This window comes from Sus scrofa, chromosome 1 (assembly GCF_054392235.1).
Source record: "Sus scrofa isolate SSC_HxYL_T2T_F1_AM1 chromosome 1, Sscrofa_HxYL_maternal_Yorkshire_Landrace_v2.0, whole genome shotgun sequence".
NCBI classification, from domain to species: Eukaryota; Metazoa; Chordata; class Mammalia; order Artiodactyla; family Suidae; genus Sus; species Sus scrofa.
In genome coordinates this window covers 122,124,392-122,139,436 of record NC_139383.1, presented here as the reverse complement: position 1 = coordinate 122,139,436, position 15,045 = coordinate 122,124,392, and the positions used below count along the sequence as shown (strand labels likewise).

Below are 15,045 nucleotides of genomic sequence, written 5' to 3'. Positions count from 1 at the left end.
GTTTTCCTCCTTTGACTACTTCCCTGGCTCAATGTCCTCATCCTACAGACAGTCCCCAGATCCCCAAGTCCTGAATGGGAATGGATTTTCTCTCCACACTCACTCGGGAGTTTCATTTCACAGCTTTCACTGTTACTTTTATGCAGAATCATGAACTCCAGCTTCCCCTGAGCTCATCACTTCCCCAGTCTCTAGTCTGGGGGATTCCAAACTGTGGGCAGAGGATTCTGGAGGAGCTGGATGCCCCAGAAATCATTATGAACTTCTGTCTTATGCTCGTGTCTGATACACAAAATTACTTTTCCAATACCTCTTTATGCTGCTTTGATTAATACAATTAAAAGCATAACTGCATTTACAGAAAGTTTTGGTCCTGTATGTATACTTTCAACCAACAGATGCTAACCAGAAGAATCCTGGCCATCACCTAATACATCTAGGTAACTGAAAAGACTGAATGTGAGCGACCAACGCAGCTTAACTTCCTTCAAATCCAATGATCTTCAAACCACAACAAAACATAAATAAAAGAAAAAAAACAGCTGTAGGCTTTTCATCAAAGAGAATCTAAAGCGGAGTCCCAATATAGGAAGTACTCACACATAAATGCAAACATTAAAAAACTTATGGGGAGTTCCCGTTGTGGCTCAGTGGTTAACGAACCCGACTAGCATTCATGAGGACGTGGGTTTGATCCCTGGCCTTACTCATCGGGTTAAGAATCTGGTGGTGCAGTGAGCTGTGGTGTAGGTCACAGACGTGGCTCGGATCCCACGTTGCTGCGACTGTGGTGTAGGCTGGCAGCTACAGCTGCAATTCGACCCCTAGCCTGGGAACCTCCATATGCTGCAGGTATGGCCCTAAAAAGACAAAGACAAAAAACAAACAAAAAACCAAAAAACTTGTTTTTATCAGTAAAACTAGTTTAAGACATTAAAAAAAAAAAAAAGGTCAAATCAGATGACTGCTGAAGCAGCGTGGACCAACTATAATTTAAAAGCATTCTACACAGTGCTTCAGCCCCAAACTCTCCATGGCTTCTGAGAGTATAAGCAGAAACTTCTTGACCTGGTATTAAAGATTCCAAGTCTATTTCAAGTCTTGTTGTCCTTTTTGAGACCTCTGCCCTTGCACACCTGCTGGGGCCTAGCTCACAGATTAGCCTGCCCCCTCCCTGCCCTGCTATCCCTGCTTGGTTCAGGCCACCTGACTTGCCAGAGCCCACCTTCCCACCATGCTATCCCGTGTCTCCGTAATCTCTCTCACCACCCACCAAGTCTCCCTGCAAGGACTCCTATTTGGCAAAGCATCAAACATCCCAACTTTTGTTCTAAAGTGTGTCAACACGTCCTTGATTATTTCACTTCAGAGAAATTTTTGCCTTCTCACTGCAACTGGAACTCACTCTCCTTGCAGGTAAGGGCATTCTTGCGATTCCTCTGCACACTGACTTACACATCCTACAGTAATAAGGGCTCCTGGGCTTGCCAGGCTAGCCTGTCTAAACCTAAGGACCAGGAGAAGAAAATTTTAAATGTGGAGAAGGAATCAGGAAGTAGGAAAAAAATAACATAAAGGAAAACCTGGTAAAATATGTGAAAATTCCGCTCTCCGGGGTTCCTCATCACCACCCTAGATTTTTCCAGAAGGAAGTTGGAGATCTTTCCACCATCTGGTTCCCCACCTGGACTGAACTGGATTTCAAAGTATTTTCCCTGCAAGAAAATTAGGGATTTCCTTTAATGGTTGGTCAACACAAACATGATGTTCCAAAAAGGCATTGGATATGGCATATAATTCTAGGAAATTCATTAACGAAAGATATGTTCTGAATTCTTCCCACTTCTGGTCTAGACTTCCTCACTGTTTCCTATCGGACAATAACCCGCGCCTTTGTCCAATCACACAATTCTGTACTGAGAGAGAATCTATCCTTCTGGCCCGACTAAATAAGGCTATGCTACATTCCTTCCCATTTTCCTGCAGTAGGTGCTCTTGCCTGCTACACCGGAAGCTGTAAAGAATAGGACAGAAAATCACATGGTCCCCTTGATCCAACAAGAGTGAGCTCTATCAGCCTCTTCCCAAGGAAGCAAATTTTCCTTCAGGTAGATGTATTCTAATGGCTTTCAGCAAAAGCAATCCCTTTTGACCTCTGGAGCAGTGATAATGCTTACATAAAAACATTTGGTTATAAATAAAGTTTTTTTACCCCCAGCTAGTTTTGGGTGTGGGGATTTTGCTTACTGTTGTTGTCGTTAATATTTCCTTTTAAATTACTGCCAACAGGCAACAATAAAATCCTGGAGTGTGGCTGAAAAAGTGCCCAGATTGTTAAGTAAATGACAATTCGTTTGGTTGGTTTTTTCCCCTGCTACCATCTAGTTTCTCTCCAGTCCTCAGAAAGGTTTAGGAGGGTAGATTTAGGTGAAGAAAAAGATGAGAATGTCAGTTGTAGGGAATGGTGTGGCCTGGGGTCAAATTGGACAGCAGACCTAGCCTAAAGGCCTTCACAGTTTATTATTATTATTACTGTCTTTTTAGGGCTGCACCTATAGCATAAGGAACTTCCCACGCTAGGGGTTGAATCAGAGCTGCAGCTGCTAGCCTATACCACAGCCACAGCAATGGGGGATCCAAGCCGCATCTGTGACCTACACCACAGCTCACGGCAACACCAGATCCTTAATCCATTGAGCAAGGCCAGGGATTGAACCTGCATCCCCATGGATACTATTTGTGTTCATTACCACTGAGCCACAATGTGAACTCCACACTTAATATTTTTAAAACATGTGTGCTGATGAAATCCACACATCTCAAAGCTGAAGCCTGCCAAGCTGCAAGTTTCCAACTAGAACCGTAAACTCACTAAAGAGAAGGAAGGCACGCTGCGTGTTCTTCCTGCTCTCTAAAGCACCCAGCTTCTGCTGTGCTCCTGTGAAGTTGCTTACCAACCCCAGGAATCAAAAAGGCTACGAAAGAGGCCACCTTCAAACTGTCTATTTGTCTTAATCTTTGCCTTCTCCTTCTCTCAAAAATAAACCCCCACACAAATATCCGTTAGTACCAGACTAAGAAGGACCGCAAACCACGGCTATCCCGAATTACAGTGGTTCATGAGAAAAGTTCGCTGAATAAGATCCTTGTACTTCTTATTGTGGTCATCCTTCACCATCTTTCCCTTTGGGTGTGTTCTGTTTTTGCTGTTTTTTTTTTTTTTTCCCCTTCTTCTTTTTGGCTGTGCCTACGGCATGTGGAAGTCCCCAGGCCAGGGATCAAGCCCATGCCACAGCAGTGACCCAAGCCATAGCAGTGACAATGCTGGATCCTTCACCTGCTGAGCCACCAGGGAAACTCCCAGAGTGATGTTTGTATGAGGCCAAGTTTGAGAACCACTGCTCTAATGTAACAGACATGATTATACATAACTCAAAATTATAATATAAAAGTCAAACCCCTAATAAGAGATCAAAAAAATAAGTTTTATTGTAAAGCTGCCTGAAAGGAAGAGAAAATTGTGTAAAGAGAGGATACTGCGTTTTCAATAGTAAATAAAAATAAACTTTGACTCTTGGTAATGTTTTCTTTTTTAAGCTATGTACTAGGTACACCAAAGTTTACTGTATTATATTTTAAAGTAGTGTTTGAAATATTCCATAATATATTTCTTAAAACTTGAAAGATTTATAAGTGAAAATACACGAAGTTTTATGATTCATACTACATATACATTTTTTGCCCCCCCCCCCCTTTTTTAGAGCCACGCCTGCAGCATATGTAAGTTCCCAGCATAGGGGTCAAATCGGAGCTAAAGCTGCCAGACTATACTGCAGCCACAGCAACATGGGACCCGAGCCACATTTGTGACCTACCCATAGCTCACAGCAACGCCGGATCCTTAACCCACTGAGTGAGGCCAGGGATTGAATGCGCTTCCTCACAGATATTAGTTGGGTTTGTTACCACTGAGCCATGATAGGAATTACCTACATACCAATTTTTAGGAGAAACTACCCATAATCCCACCCTAATGCCGCTTCTACCTCCTTCTACCAATCACTGTAAAAGTATATTCAGACTTTGATTTAGACACATTATGCTTTATATAATGCGCATTTTAAAATAAAAATGGGACCATATCATAGACATATTTTTGGAACCTTTTTTTTTTTTTAATTTGACAACACATAATGGATATCTTTTTTATTTTTATGTATTTTATTTTTTCTTTTTTGGCTGCACATGTGGCACAGGGAAGTTCCCAGGCCAAGGATCAAATCTGAGCCAGAGCTGCAAACTACACTATGGCTGCAACCTAATCCACAGTTGTGGCAACTCTGCCAGATCCTTAACACACTGTGCTAGGGCAAGGATCAGACCAGCACCTCCACAAAGACAAGTTGGATCATTAACCTGCTCTGCCACAAAAGGAACTCCACAACAGATATCATTTTAAGTAAAACATTATTAACAGGAAACTTGGATATTATACCCTAACAGTATTGTTGGGTCAAAGACAACCAACATTTAAAATTTTTTATCAGAACTGCCGAACTGGGAGTTCCAGTTGTGGCGCAGGAGGTTAGGAACCCTACTACTATCCATGAGGATGTAGGTTCGATCCCTGGCCTTGCTCAGTGGGTTAAGGATCTGGGGTTAGGTTGCAGATGCAGCTCTGACTCGACCCCTAGCCCGGTCGAATATGCTGCAGGTGCGGCCTTTAAAAAAAGCTGGAAACTGCCAAACCACTCTCTTGGGAGAATGTGTCGGTCAACCAATAGCATCTTTTCTCCTAAATGTTTCAATATTTGAAATAGAGAAAATAGTACTTGGCCTTAATTTATACTTCTCTCATTGGAGAGTTCCCGTCGTGACATAGCAGAAACGAATCTGACTAGGAACCATGAGTTGTGGGTTCGATCCCTGGCCTTGATCAGTGGGTTAACGATCCAGCTGTGGTGTAGGTTGCAGACACAGCTCGGATCCCACATTGCTGTGGCTCTGGCATAGGCCGGTGGCTACAGCTCCGATTAGACCCCTAGTCTGGGAACCTCCATATGCCGTGGGTGTGGCCCTAAAAAGACAAAAGACCAAAAAAAATTTTTTTTCTCATTAATATTGAGAACATCTTTTGATGCCCTGTCAGACTCCTGTGTGTGTGTGTGTGTGTGTGTGCACACGCATGTATGTGAATTGCCTGTCCATACTCTTTCCCACCTTCCCGTCGGGGTTGTATGAAATTTTATAATCAGACAAATAATAAATGCCAGGTATTTTTGCTCTGCTTTACAAAAATTTACAGATGTAGCCTCCTTGTCCAAGGATAAACAGCAATTTCTACTGGAACTATCAAGGAAAATATTGGTTTCATTATTTTTCTTCTCTCTAGGAAGGCAAAAGAAGCAGGATGAGTTACATTTGGTCATGTTCACTTTTCTAAGGCAGACAGATTGAGGATCAGGGAAAAAAAGGTCAAGGGAAAAATTCATTCACATCTTCTTTCCTAGTCCATCACCTAAAAACTTTTTCAAGAGAGCACACACAACACAGGCCCTGAACAGAAAAATGAGATGAACACATGAGTAAATAGCTTGAATAATATTAAACAGCAAGGAACCTGAGGCCAATTATGACAGACAAAACTCATCAGGGGGCTTAACAATTACGGACGGAGAAGTGGTAAGAATTCTCTTGGAAATAGACGCTTCCTTCCAAAACAGAAGGGTAAAAAAGAAAGTGTCTTTCTCCTCAAATCCCCACTTATTTATTTTAAAATGGTCCAGAATCCGCTTCACAGATGGCTTCCTAAATGCTTTACTGCCAGACATAATGTGTGGTTGAGATAAGATACAAAATCTACATAAATCAAAGCTACTGGGCAAACATTCATTTCTTTGTAAATGTGGCTTTTTGTCAAGGGGAACATATTCATATTCATCCTTGCCAGCCTTCCACTTCACCCCCTCAGGAGACATGCAGACAGAAAAATGTCTTTTTTTTTTTTTTTTTTGTCTTTTTAAGGCCTCACCCACGACATATGGAAGTTCCCAGGCTAGGGGTCTAATCGGAGCTACAGCCACAGCAATGAGGGATCCGAGCCGAGTCTGCGATCTATACCACAGCTCATGGCAATGCTGGATCCTTAAGCCACTGAGCAGTGCCACGGATCAAACCCGCAACCTCATGGTTCCTAGTCAGATTTGTTTCTGCTGCGCCACAACAGGAACTCCAAAAAATGTCTTTTAAATAGGGTTTCGTAACAAGGCATTCGGCTGCTATTTCCATTACCCTAGGTAAGTGGGCCTGTTAGGAGGCAGGTAATTTGTAGGCAAAGTCCAGTCACTTCTGGGTGTTTTTGTGTCATATGAACGTGTATAAAACACACACACAAAGCCAGGTGCAGGGGACAGACAGTTGGCTCCCCGTGGCTGACAGGCAGGAAGAAGTTTCTCACTAAGGTGCCAGATCAAAGCACTCCCTTCAGGGTCCGCAGACCAAGTTCTATGGAGTAGAACAAGGCAACCAGACCTGGGATCTAGTCCACTCAGTTCTTTGTCAGTGAAAAAAGGCCTTTTTTTCCAGGGCCCAAAGCAAATGCCTCTGAGACCAAAGCTGACCCTTGTCTTTTCCTAAGAAGGCAACTCAAGTTGAGCAATGGTTTTGAAAATAATCTTACTTACATTCCCAAGGCTCAAAAAGAACTTGAGGGCAAATCGAAGCTTGACAGCTCATTGCCAGAGAAAATGAGAAGGTGGAAAAGGCAGCCCTCGGCTGAGGTGTGAAGGGCACCCCCTTCTCCTTGGGGACACAGGACTTAAATCAAGAAGGTCAACATCATCAATCAGGTGACATACTGTAACATAGCAAAGAGACTCACAAATCGGCTGGAGTTGTTGTTCCGGACGGTCTTGGCGTTCCCGAAGGCTTCCAGCAGTGGGTTGGACTGCAGGATGATGTCCTTGACATGCTGTCACAGCAAATGGACCAGAGGTTAGGGAGAGGCAACACCTGCCCTGCAAAGTACAGCCAGACTTTCCTGAGGACCTCGTTTCCGAAGGCAGTGAAGGCAAGAGGCCTCACATCCTTGGTCCTGGGGTTTCTGGAGGATGTGCTCTTTCCTCTCAACAGACCTAACCCCGTTAGTGTCTTTGTCTTCCCACTCGCTTGACCTGATGCAGGGTTCCCTGGAGCCAGGGTACCATTGCGAATGAGGATCTACAAATGTTACGGGACTGGGTTTCCAAACCGGATGCTGCGGCTTTCCCCTGAGCTCCCCAGTGTACGGGGAATCGTGGCAGGAAGGGGCCTCTCCTTGTGATCTGACCAGAGTCTTTGCTGTCACTATGCCTGCTCTATCCAACTTCTCTATCCACCTCCCCCTCTTCACTGCAATGAAAGCTACCTGGAGGGGAATTAAACAGTTTCTCCTCCCCCAACAAGGTTGCAGACACAGTCGTGTGCTTCTCAAACTTGAATGTGCATGAATCAGCTGAGAATCTTGTGAAAATGCAGGTGCTGATTCAGTAGATCTGAGATGGGGCCCAAGAGTCTGCATTTCTAACCAGCTCCCCAGTGCTGCTGGTTTTGTTTTCAGGGAGCCCCATTTTGAGCAACAAGGGTTAACACTGGATTGCGTAGAACAATTCCCGGCCTACTGGAGGGGAAGAAGTTGGTTTTCAAACATCCTAATTTGGTGTCAGACTGAAAAGTGTGCAAAACACACCATGGGCAAGACAGCTGGACAGATAGGAATTGATGCTGGAGGGGACTTTGAAAAAGTGAGTCATTCCTTGTACTTCTAATTATTCACATGCTATGGTTAAACATGTTCCAGAAATAACAAGTCTTTGGCTTGTGCTCTTTAGCTACTGACTCATTTCAAGCCAAGAGCTCTGTATCATTGTCCTCATAGGAAAACAGGAAGAGAAAATCAACATGAAACGCCTGCAGTCTGGCCACTAGGTCGTTGCCTGTAGCAAATAGGAATAGATTAAGGCACTAAGTACTAACTGACTATGTAACAGCCAAAGTGCTCCTTTGGCACCTCCTGAACATTCAAAAGTGGCATGAGAACTGGAATTTATCAACAGGGCACCTATGGTTAGTGGTGGCACTGAGAGCAAATTATGGGTAGTCCTTCTGTGGAGTCAGTTTTAAAGTTCTAAGCAATCTGTTTGCCTTTAAAAACTCAAAGATTTATATAAAATTAGCTTTTCTCTGTAAAAAATAATTTTTACTTTGTGGGTCTTCATGAATCTTTCACATTTGCTATCTGCTGGCCAGGCCTGCCTCTATCATTTGTCCACACTCAGCTTCTCGTAGGGATAGAACAAAAAAAAGGCTCTTTCTATTCTCTTCTCTTCTCTAATGATTGACTTTTTAACTGAGAATCTTTATGCAGGTATCCATCCATCCATCTATGCGTGCATGCATCCATCCATCCACTATCAAGATGGCCAACAGAATTTTGTGGCATGTGGTAAGCACATTGGGGAAAAAGAGAAAGAACAAATTAAAGGAGCAGCCCACACAGCATCCTGGATTCCAGCTCCATGTCATTCTTTTAGGGGCAGGGCATGATCCCATGCGTCTAGACAAGCAAGTGGACTGGACCACATCAACCTCGGTTCCAGAGCTACACTCGAAGTCCAGTGTGGAAGCTGCGGAGTGCATGGAACATGGCCATTCCCAACTGAGATGTGCTGTACGTATAAAATACTCTGGATTTCAAAGATTTAGTACCAGAAAGAATGTAGACTATCATTAATTAATTATATGCTGAAATAATATTTTGGCTATATTGGGCTAAATGAAATCTATGTTAAAAGTTACTATTATATGCGTCTCGCTTTTTAAAAAATGTGGCAACTCAAAAAATTTAAATTATTTATGTGACATATGCCATTTTTCTACCTGAGGAGGCTTCTCTAGATCTTCCTTTCATTAGAGAAAGGAGGCCCTGCTAAGAACTTTTTACTCTACGGAAGGAATCCTGGACTCTGCCTTAAGCTTTCTGACCCACCAGGACAGGATGGAGCATTAATGATGAAGTACAGAGATGTAATAAAGAGAATCTGGACGTGTCTTTTAAAGTCTACCGGTGACTGGGGCAACGACATCATTTATTACATGATTCTAATTAAACAGTTCATCTACCCTGAAATCTACTTTGGATCAGGATTTCTTATTTAAAAAAAAAAAAGTTCCCAGCAGTCTGTGCCAGTGCTGAGTATCGAGAGTCTCGGCGGCTCTGTGGCCCTAACCCCGCTCCCTCCGCCAGCACCGTCATTAACTGCTCTCTTGGGAGGGGCTCCACCCATTCCTGTAGATGCCGATTCTGCTACCTCAATAAGTAAAACTAAACCCAGAAAAGGCTGTAGCTACCCCTTTCTTCATACCATCCTCTTGAATCTGCCCCTTCTCTGCCCATACTAAAGTGTATGCCCCTTCTTTTCTTTCCACCTCCCCTGTGTCCTTGTTCTCTGAGTCTTATCCCTTTTCTTTTTAGAGCCTATGGAAGTTCCCAGGCTAGGTAGGGGTTGAATCAGAGCTGCAGCTTCCAATCTACCTCACAGTAACACTGGATCCGAGCCACATCTGTGACCTATGGTTGCAGCCTGCGGCAACGCCAAATCCTTAATCTGCAGAACAAGGCCAGGGATCCAACCCCATTTCTCATAGATACTAGTAGGGTTCTTAACCCTGAGCCCCAAGAGGAACTCTTCCCCTTTTCTAATGTTTTCCATTAATGCTCTAATCTTTCCTTACTTTCTTGTTTTCCCTTCTCTCTCTCTCTCTCTTTTTTTTTTTTTTTCATTTTAGGGCGGCACTCGGGGCATATGGAGGTTCTTAGGCTAGGGGCTGAACTGGAGCTTCAGCTGCTGGCCACAGCCACAGCCACAGGAGCTTGGGATCCAAGCCTTGTCTGCGACCTATACCACAGCTGACAACAACGCTGGATCCTTAACCCACTGAGCAAAGCCAGGGACTGAACCTGAAACCTCATGGTTCCTAGTCAGATTGTTTCTGCGGCGCCAAGACAGGAACTCTGTTCTTCTCTATTTTAAAATTTTTGGAACTTTTCGGAATTGGAGTTTTTTTCCACACAGTTCAAAAAATTAAAAGGTTTAAGGGGTCCCCCCACCCCCCCAGCCCTGCCTCCCAGCTTCCTCCCTTTAGAAATCATTATCAGTTTCTCATGCCTCCCCCAGCACTATTCAGACATAGCCAAATAAATATAAATATTACAGATAAATGTTTTCTCTGTTCTGAAAATGAACCTTGCTTTATTGCAATTCATGATATATCTTGGAGAGCAATCCCTATCAGTACATGAAGCTTGAGTTTTTTATGGCTGTTTAATATTCTAGTCTATTATAAACCATAAATCCTCTTACCAGTCCCCAAATGATGCACATTTATGTGGTCTCCATTCTTCCTGATTATCAAAAATATGCCACAACAAAGAACTTGATACATGTATCATTATGCATGTATTTCAACACACCCAAAGGATAAATTCTCTTAAGTAGAATTGATGAGTCAAAGGGTGTATGTGTATAGATTTGACAGATTTTGCTGAGTTCATGTTCTTACCAGTAATATATGAAAGAGACTATGTCCCTGTATTTTTTCCAAGAGAGTTTTTAAAAGCACGAGAAAATCTTTGCCATTTTGAAGGTTAAGACATAATTTTTGATGTAGTTTTAATTTTCATTTCTCTTATGATCATGTGCGGGAGCATAATTTCATGTTTTATGAGTCATTTAGGGTTCCTTTTCTATGAGATGGCTTTCATGCCTTTGTGCGTTTTCCTTGTGGATTTGTGACCTTTTCACTCACTGTATATAATATTCATCATAGATTAGGCCTCTCCATCTCATAAAGTGCTATTTCTCTGCAGATTTCAAGTTTCTTGGCTAGAGAACCAATTATCTTCTCCATGGAAGAAAAACTCTTTCTTAAACAGCAAATAGAGCTTCTCACTTTCACACAGTGCAGAGTCTCAAAATGGGCCCATCACCAACTTACCTGGACCTTAGGGCCTCCCCCAGACACTCTGGAGATGTAACTCATGATGTATTTGGCAGCCACTGTCTTTCCAGCACCACTTTCACCACTAAGGAAAGAAAGACAAAAATACCACCCATAAAATGGCTCATGACCAGCTCCCTTGTCTCTGAAAAGATTCTCCCCCAAACAAAACCAAAAACAGGGAGTTCCCTGGCGGCCTATCAGGTTAAGGATCTTGCGTTGTCACTGCTGTGACACAGGTTTGATCCCTGGCCCAGGAATTTCTGCATGCTGCGGGCACAGCCAAAAACAAAAAGAGAAATAGCCAGGAAGGACTTCAGTAAAAAATGCACAATACTGAGAAAGTTACATCACAACAGACTGGGTTACTTCCAGGACTGGTATGACCACTATTAATGGGGTTTGTGGGCCAGGCCCTCACAATTATCACTGCGTGTAGGAGAGACAGTGAAGCATTCTAAATGCCTGACAATAGGGGACACGATTAGGGACTTTACAGAACATCAGAAGGACACACTACACAGATTACAACTGACAGGAAGATTGTAAACATGGGCAGAAAAAGCACACAAAGTAATGTTAAGTGAAATATATCAGATTCAAATTATATGTAGAACGAAGTTTAAAAATTATAAAGAAAAAATACATGAAGAAAAAAAAAGAGTAGAATGCTCACAAAATATTAGTGGTTTTAGTAAAGGAAAAGATATAATGGTGGGGGGAAGGCTAGAACTCCCACAAAGTATTAGCAAAGGTTTTAGTAAAGGAAAAGATACTATAAGACACTTCTATTTTATTTTATTTATTTATTTATTTTGCTTTTTGGGGCTGCATCTGCGGCATATGGAGGTTCCCAGGCTAGGGGTCGAATTGGAGCTACATCTTCCAGCCTACACCACAGCTCATGGCAACGGCAGAACCTTAACCCACTGAGAAGGCCAGGGATTGAACCCACAACCTCATGGTTCTTAGTAGGATTCATTTCTGCTGTGCTCCAACAGGAACTCCAGGACACTTCTTCCAGTTCTTCTTTTTTTTTTTTTTTCAAACTTTTAGTAATCATATAATGAATGCTCTTCTATAATTATAAAAGAAAAAGTAGGCACTCTTAGGTTTCAAACCATGTGCTTGATGCAAGCAACTTTATTTTAGAAGTTCTAAAATTGAATGATGAGGTAACATTAATCACATCCTGAATAACAAAGACTACTTCCGTTTGGTGGCCTGACTGCATGGAGAAAGGCTTTTGTTCATACTGTGTAGTCAGATTTTCAAAATACCCATTTCTTCCTTCAAAATCCCCTTGAATTGATGACGACCTCAATTCAAAACATGCTTAAGTCAGTCAGATTTCTCATTTCTCTATCTTTGTCATACCATGATAAAATAAATTAGATGAGGGGAATCCTCATCATTTTAAAATAAGGGTGGGATTTAATATTAAAAAATTCAGGCCGTTGAGTTGACAGAACAATGTTTTTGTTTGCTATCAGTCATCAAGAACTTGGGGGTGCAGAACAAATATTCTTCTCTGAACACCCAACCTAATGAACTGTTGTCAATTCCTTAGGTAATCAAAAAGTCTTGCTTAGGGTCCAACCAAGCCAGATGGACTCCTAGCCCCAAAAGGAAACTGAAATAAATCTGCAAATAATTTAATATTTCAAAACGAAGATTAAAGCAGCCATCACAGCAAAATTCAGAACTCTGCTGAATTTTATGGAACTGTTATATGTTTAATTAGAGAGATTATGGGGAAGAATGAGGGAACCATACTCTGTGAGGACCTCTAAAAATCTAAATCCATTTATGCAACTCATTCACCATCCTAGTACTCAGCTCCTGACTTCCAGGTCACATGAAGAGGAAAAAGAAACTGCCATTTCATAAGATATGGAGGCAAGCAGAAAGCCAGTGAGTCACAGCATTTACAGAGGCCATGCTTACTGAGAGTCACAAATAGGCATAGGAAATATTTCAAGTCCATGAGGAAGTTATCTGTTCAAATGGTCCATGTAATCAGATGATTTATATGCTAGATCCAAGGTCAAAACATGCACTCTCCCTCACTGGAAGCATAGGTTTTGTCAACCATGAAACTCCATTTTATAATGTTGTAAATAAAACGAACATGCAAGCATACTGGAAAGCCAAAGAGTACAGTAGTAAAACCACCCAATATAATATTACACAGACATTCACTAAAAATAATTAGAAAACGATGTGGCAAGACAGAGACAATGCAGGAGTTCTGGTTGTGACTTAGAGGGTTACAAAACCAACTAGTGTCCCTGAGGATGCAGGTTCAATCCCTGCCTGTGGATCCAGTGGGTTGTGGATCTAGTGTTGCCAAAAGCTGCAGTTCAGGTCACAGATGTGGCTCAGATCCTGTGTAGCTGTGGCTGTGACACAGGATGGCAGCTATAGCTCAGATTTGACGCATAGTCTGGGAACTTCTTATGCCGTGGGTGTGGCCCTAAAAAAACAAAAACAAAAAAAACCCCAAAACAAAAACCATAAAGACAATGCAATAAAGGTTAAGTGGCAACATAAGCAGAAGATACTATACCTCTTAACGAGAATACAACTACATAAAAATAACATCTGGATAGGCACAGAAATGGAACAAAGGAAAAGAAATATTTCTGATTTGTTGGGGTCCTAAAATTTGGATGATTTGTAGTATTTTTTCATGGTGATTTGTTTCAATATTTAAATTTTTTTTTTTTTTTTTTTTTTTTTTTTTTGCTTTTTAGGGCCACAGCTGCGGCATATGGAGGTTCCCAGGCTAGATGTCTAATCGGAGCTGTAGCCACCGGCCTTCCGCCACAGCCACAGCCACTCGGGATCTGAGCTGTGTCTGCGATTTACACCACAGCTCACAGCAATGCCAGATCCTTAATCCACTGAGCAAGGCCAGAGATCGAACCCACAACCTCATGGTTCCTAGTTGGATTCGTTAACTACTGAGCCACGATGGGAACTCCTCAATATATAAATTTTTGAGAGAGGCAATTACCCACATAGTTCAGATTTTTAAAAACAGCATTTCCAGAAAAAGTGGGATCACAGATCACAATGATAATCACCAGTGATCAATTTCTTTAGATTATTATCTATAAGTAAACAACTTCTATATTTATAATTCCTTAGAGAACATTATGCATGTGTATGAGAAAGAGAAAAGGAAAAAAAAATGTCTCATTAAAAGTACTGAATAAAAGTATAATGATGCCCTCATTATGTCTCTGGTTAATAGCGTGAGGAGACACAAAATATCTGTCTTCTGTTGGAAGCAAAAAATAAATAAATAAATAAATAAATAAATAATGAAAACTAAACTCACTTCATAGATTAAAATATGCTCGCCAGGTCCAATAGGGTGTCACATTCTCAGTAACTGATATTTTCCAGAAGATTTAAAATACTTAGTTCTGGCTGAACATTGATCGAAACTTTCTTTTCTTGGTTTCAATTTACAGACGCTCAGAAAAAAATTTTATTGATCAGAGGCCGGTAATTTGCTCACAATATGGTACCAGAATGGAATGTTACCTAATTACTTGAAGCTTATAGTATATATAGAACTATAATTACAACGGCCCTTTCGGGATGGGGAACGTATTGTTGCTTCCCCTGCACTAAAACCCACGTTAAAAAGAACCTGAAGGTATCAAACAGATAATATACAGCACACCTGAAATTATTTGCTTTATATCCCACAGCAGTGAGAGCAATTTGTTTTGCTTATGGTTATGGCTGGCCTTTAACTGCCTCCACTTGACTTCTAGATGGACCAAAAAATACTCCAGAAGTGCATGTGCCTTAAAATTAGAAAAATGGTCCAGTGGTCCCTAAATCAAGCAGCCTATCAGAATACTCAATGTACTTACAAAATATCCACATCTGGGCCTGTCTTCAGACTCCCCGAATCCTAGTCCCCAAGGACAGGCCTAGAACTAAGGATTTGTAACAAACTCCCTAGTTCTTATATAACTGGCTGGGAGC

General features: G+C 41.8%; 1 protein-coding gene across 8 annotated transcripts in view; it reads right to left on the bottom strand.

The window, feature by feature from the left end:
• MYO1E (myosin IE) overlaps positions 1 to 15,045 on the bottom strand; it is a 224,024-nt gene that overhangs the window by 88,038 nt on the left and 120,941 nt on the right. For all 8 annotated transcript variants that reach the window (XR_014810374.1, XR_014810375.1, XR_014810376.1 and 5 more), the window contains exons 5-7: positions 11,035 to 11,122; positions 6,881 to 6,970; positions 1,584 to 1,715 (exon numbers count right to left, since the gene is read on the bottom strand). Coding sequence is in view for 2 of the 8 variants with exons in the window: in XM_021073512.2 (XP_020929171.1) it covers positions 1,584 to 1,715; positions 6,881 to 6,970; positions 11,035 to 11,122 (310 nt within the window). In the remaining 6 variants the exon portion in view is untranslated. The remainder of the gene's footprint in view (positions 1 to 1,583; positions 1,716 to 6,880; positions 6,971 to 11,034; positions 11,123 to 15,045) is intronic.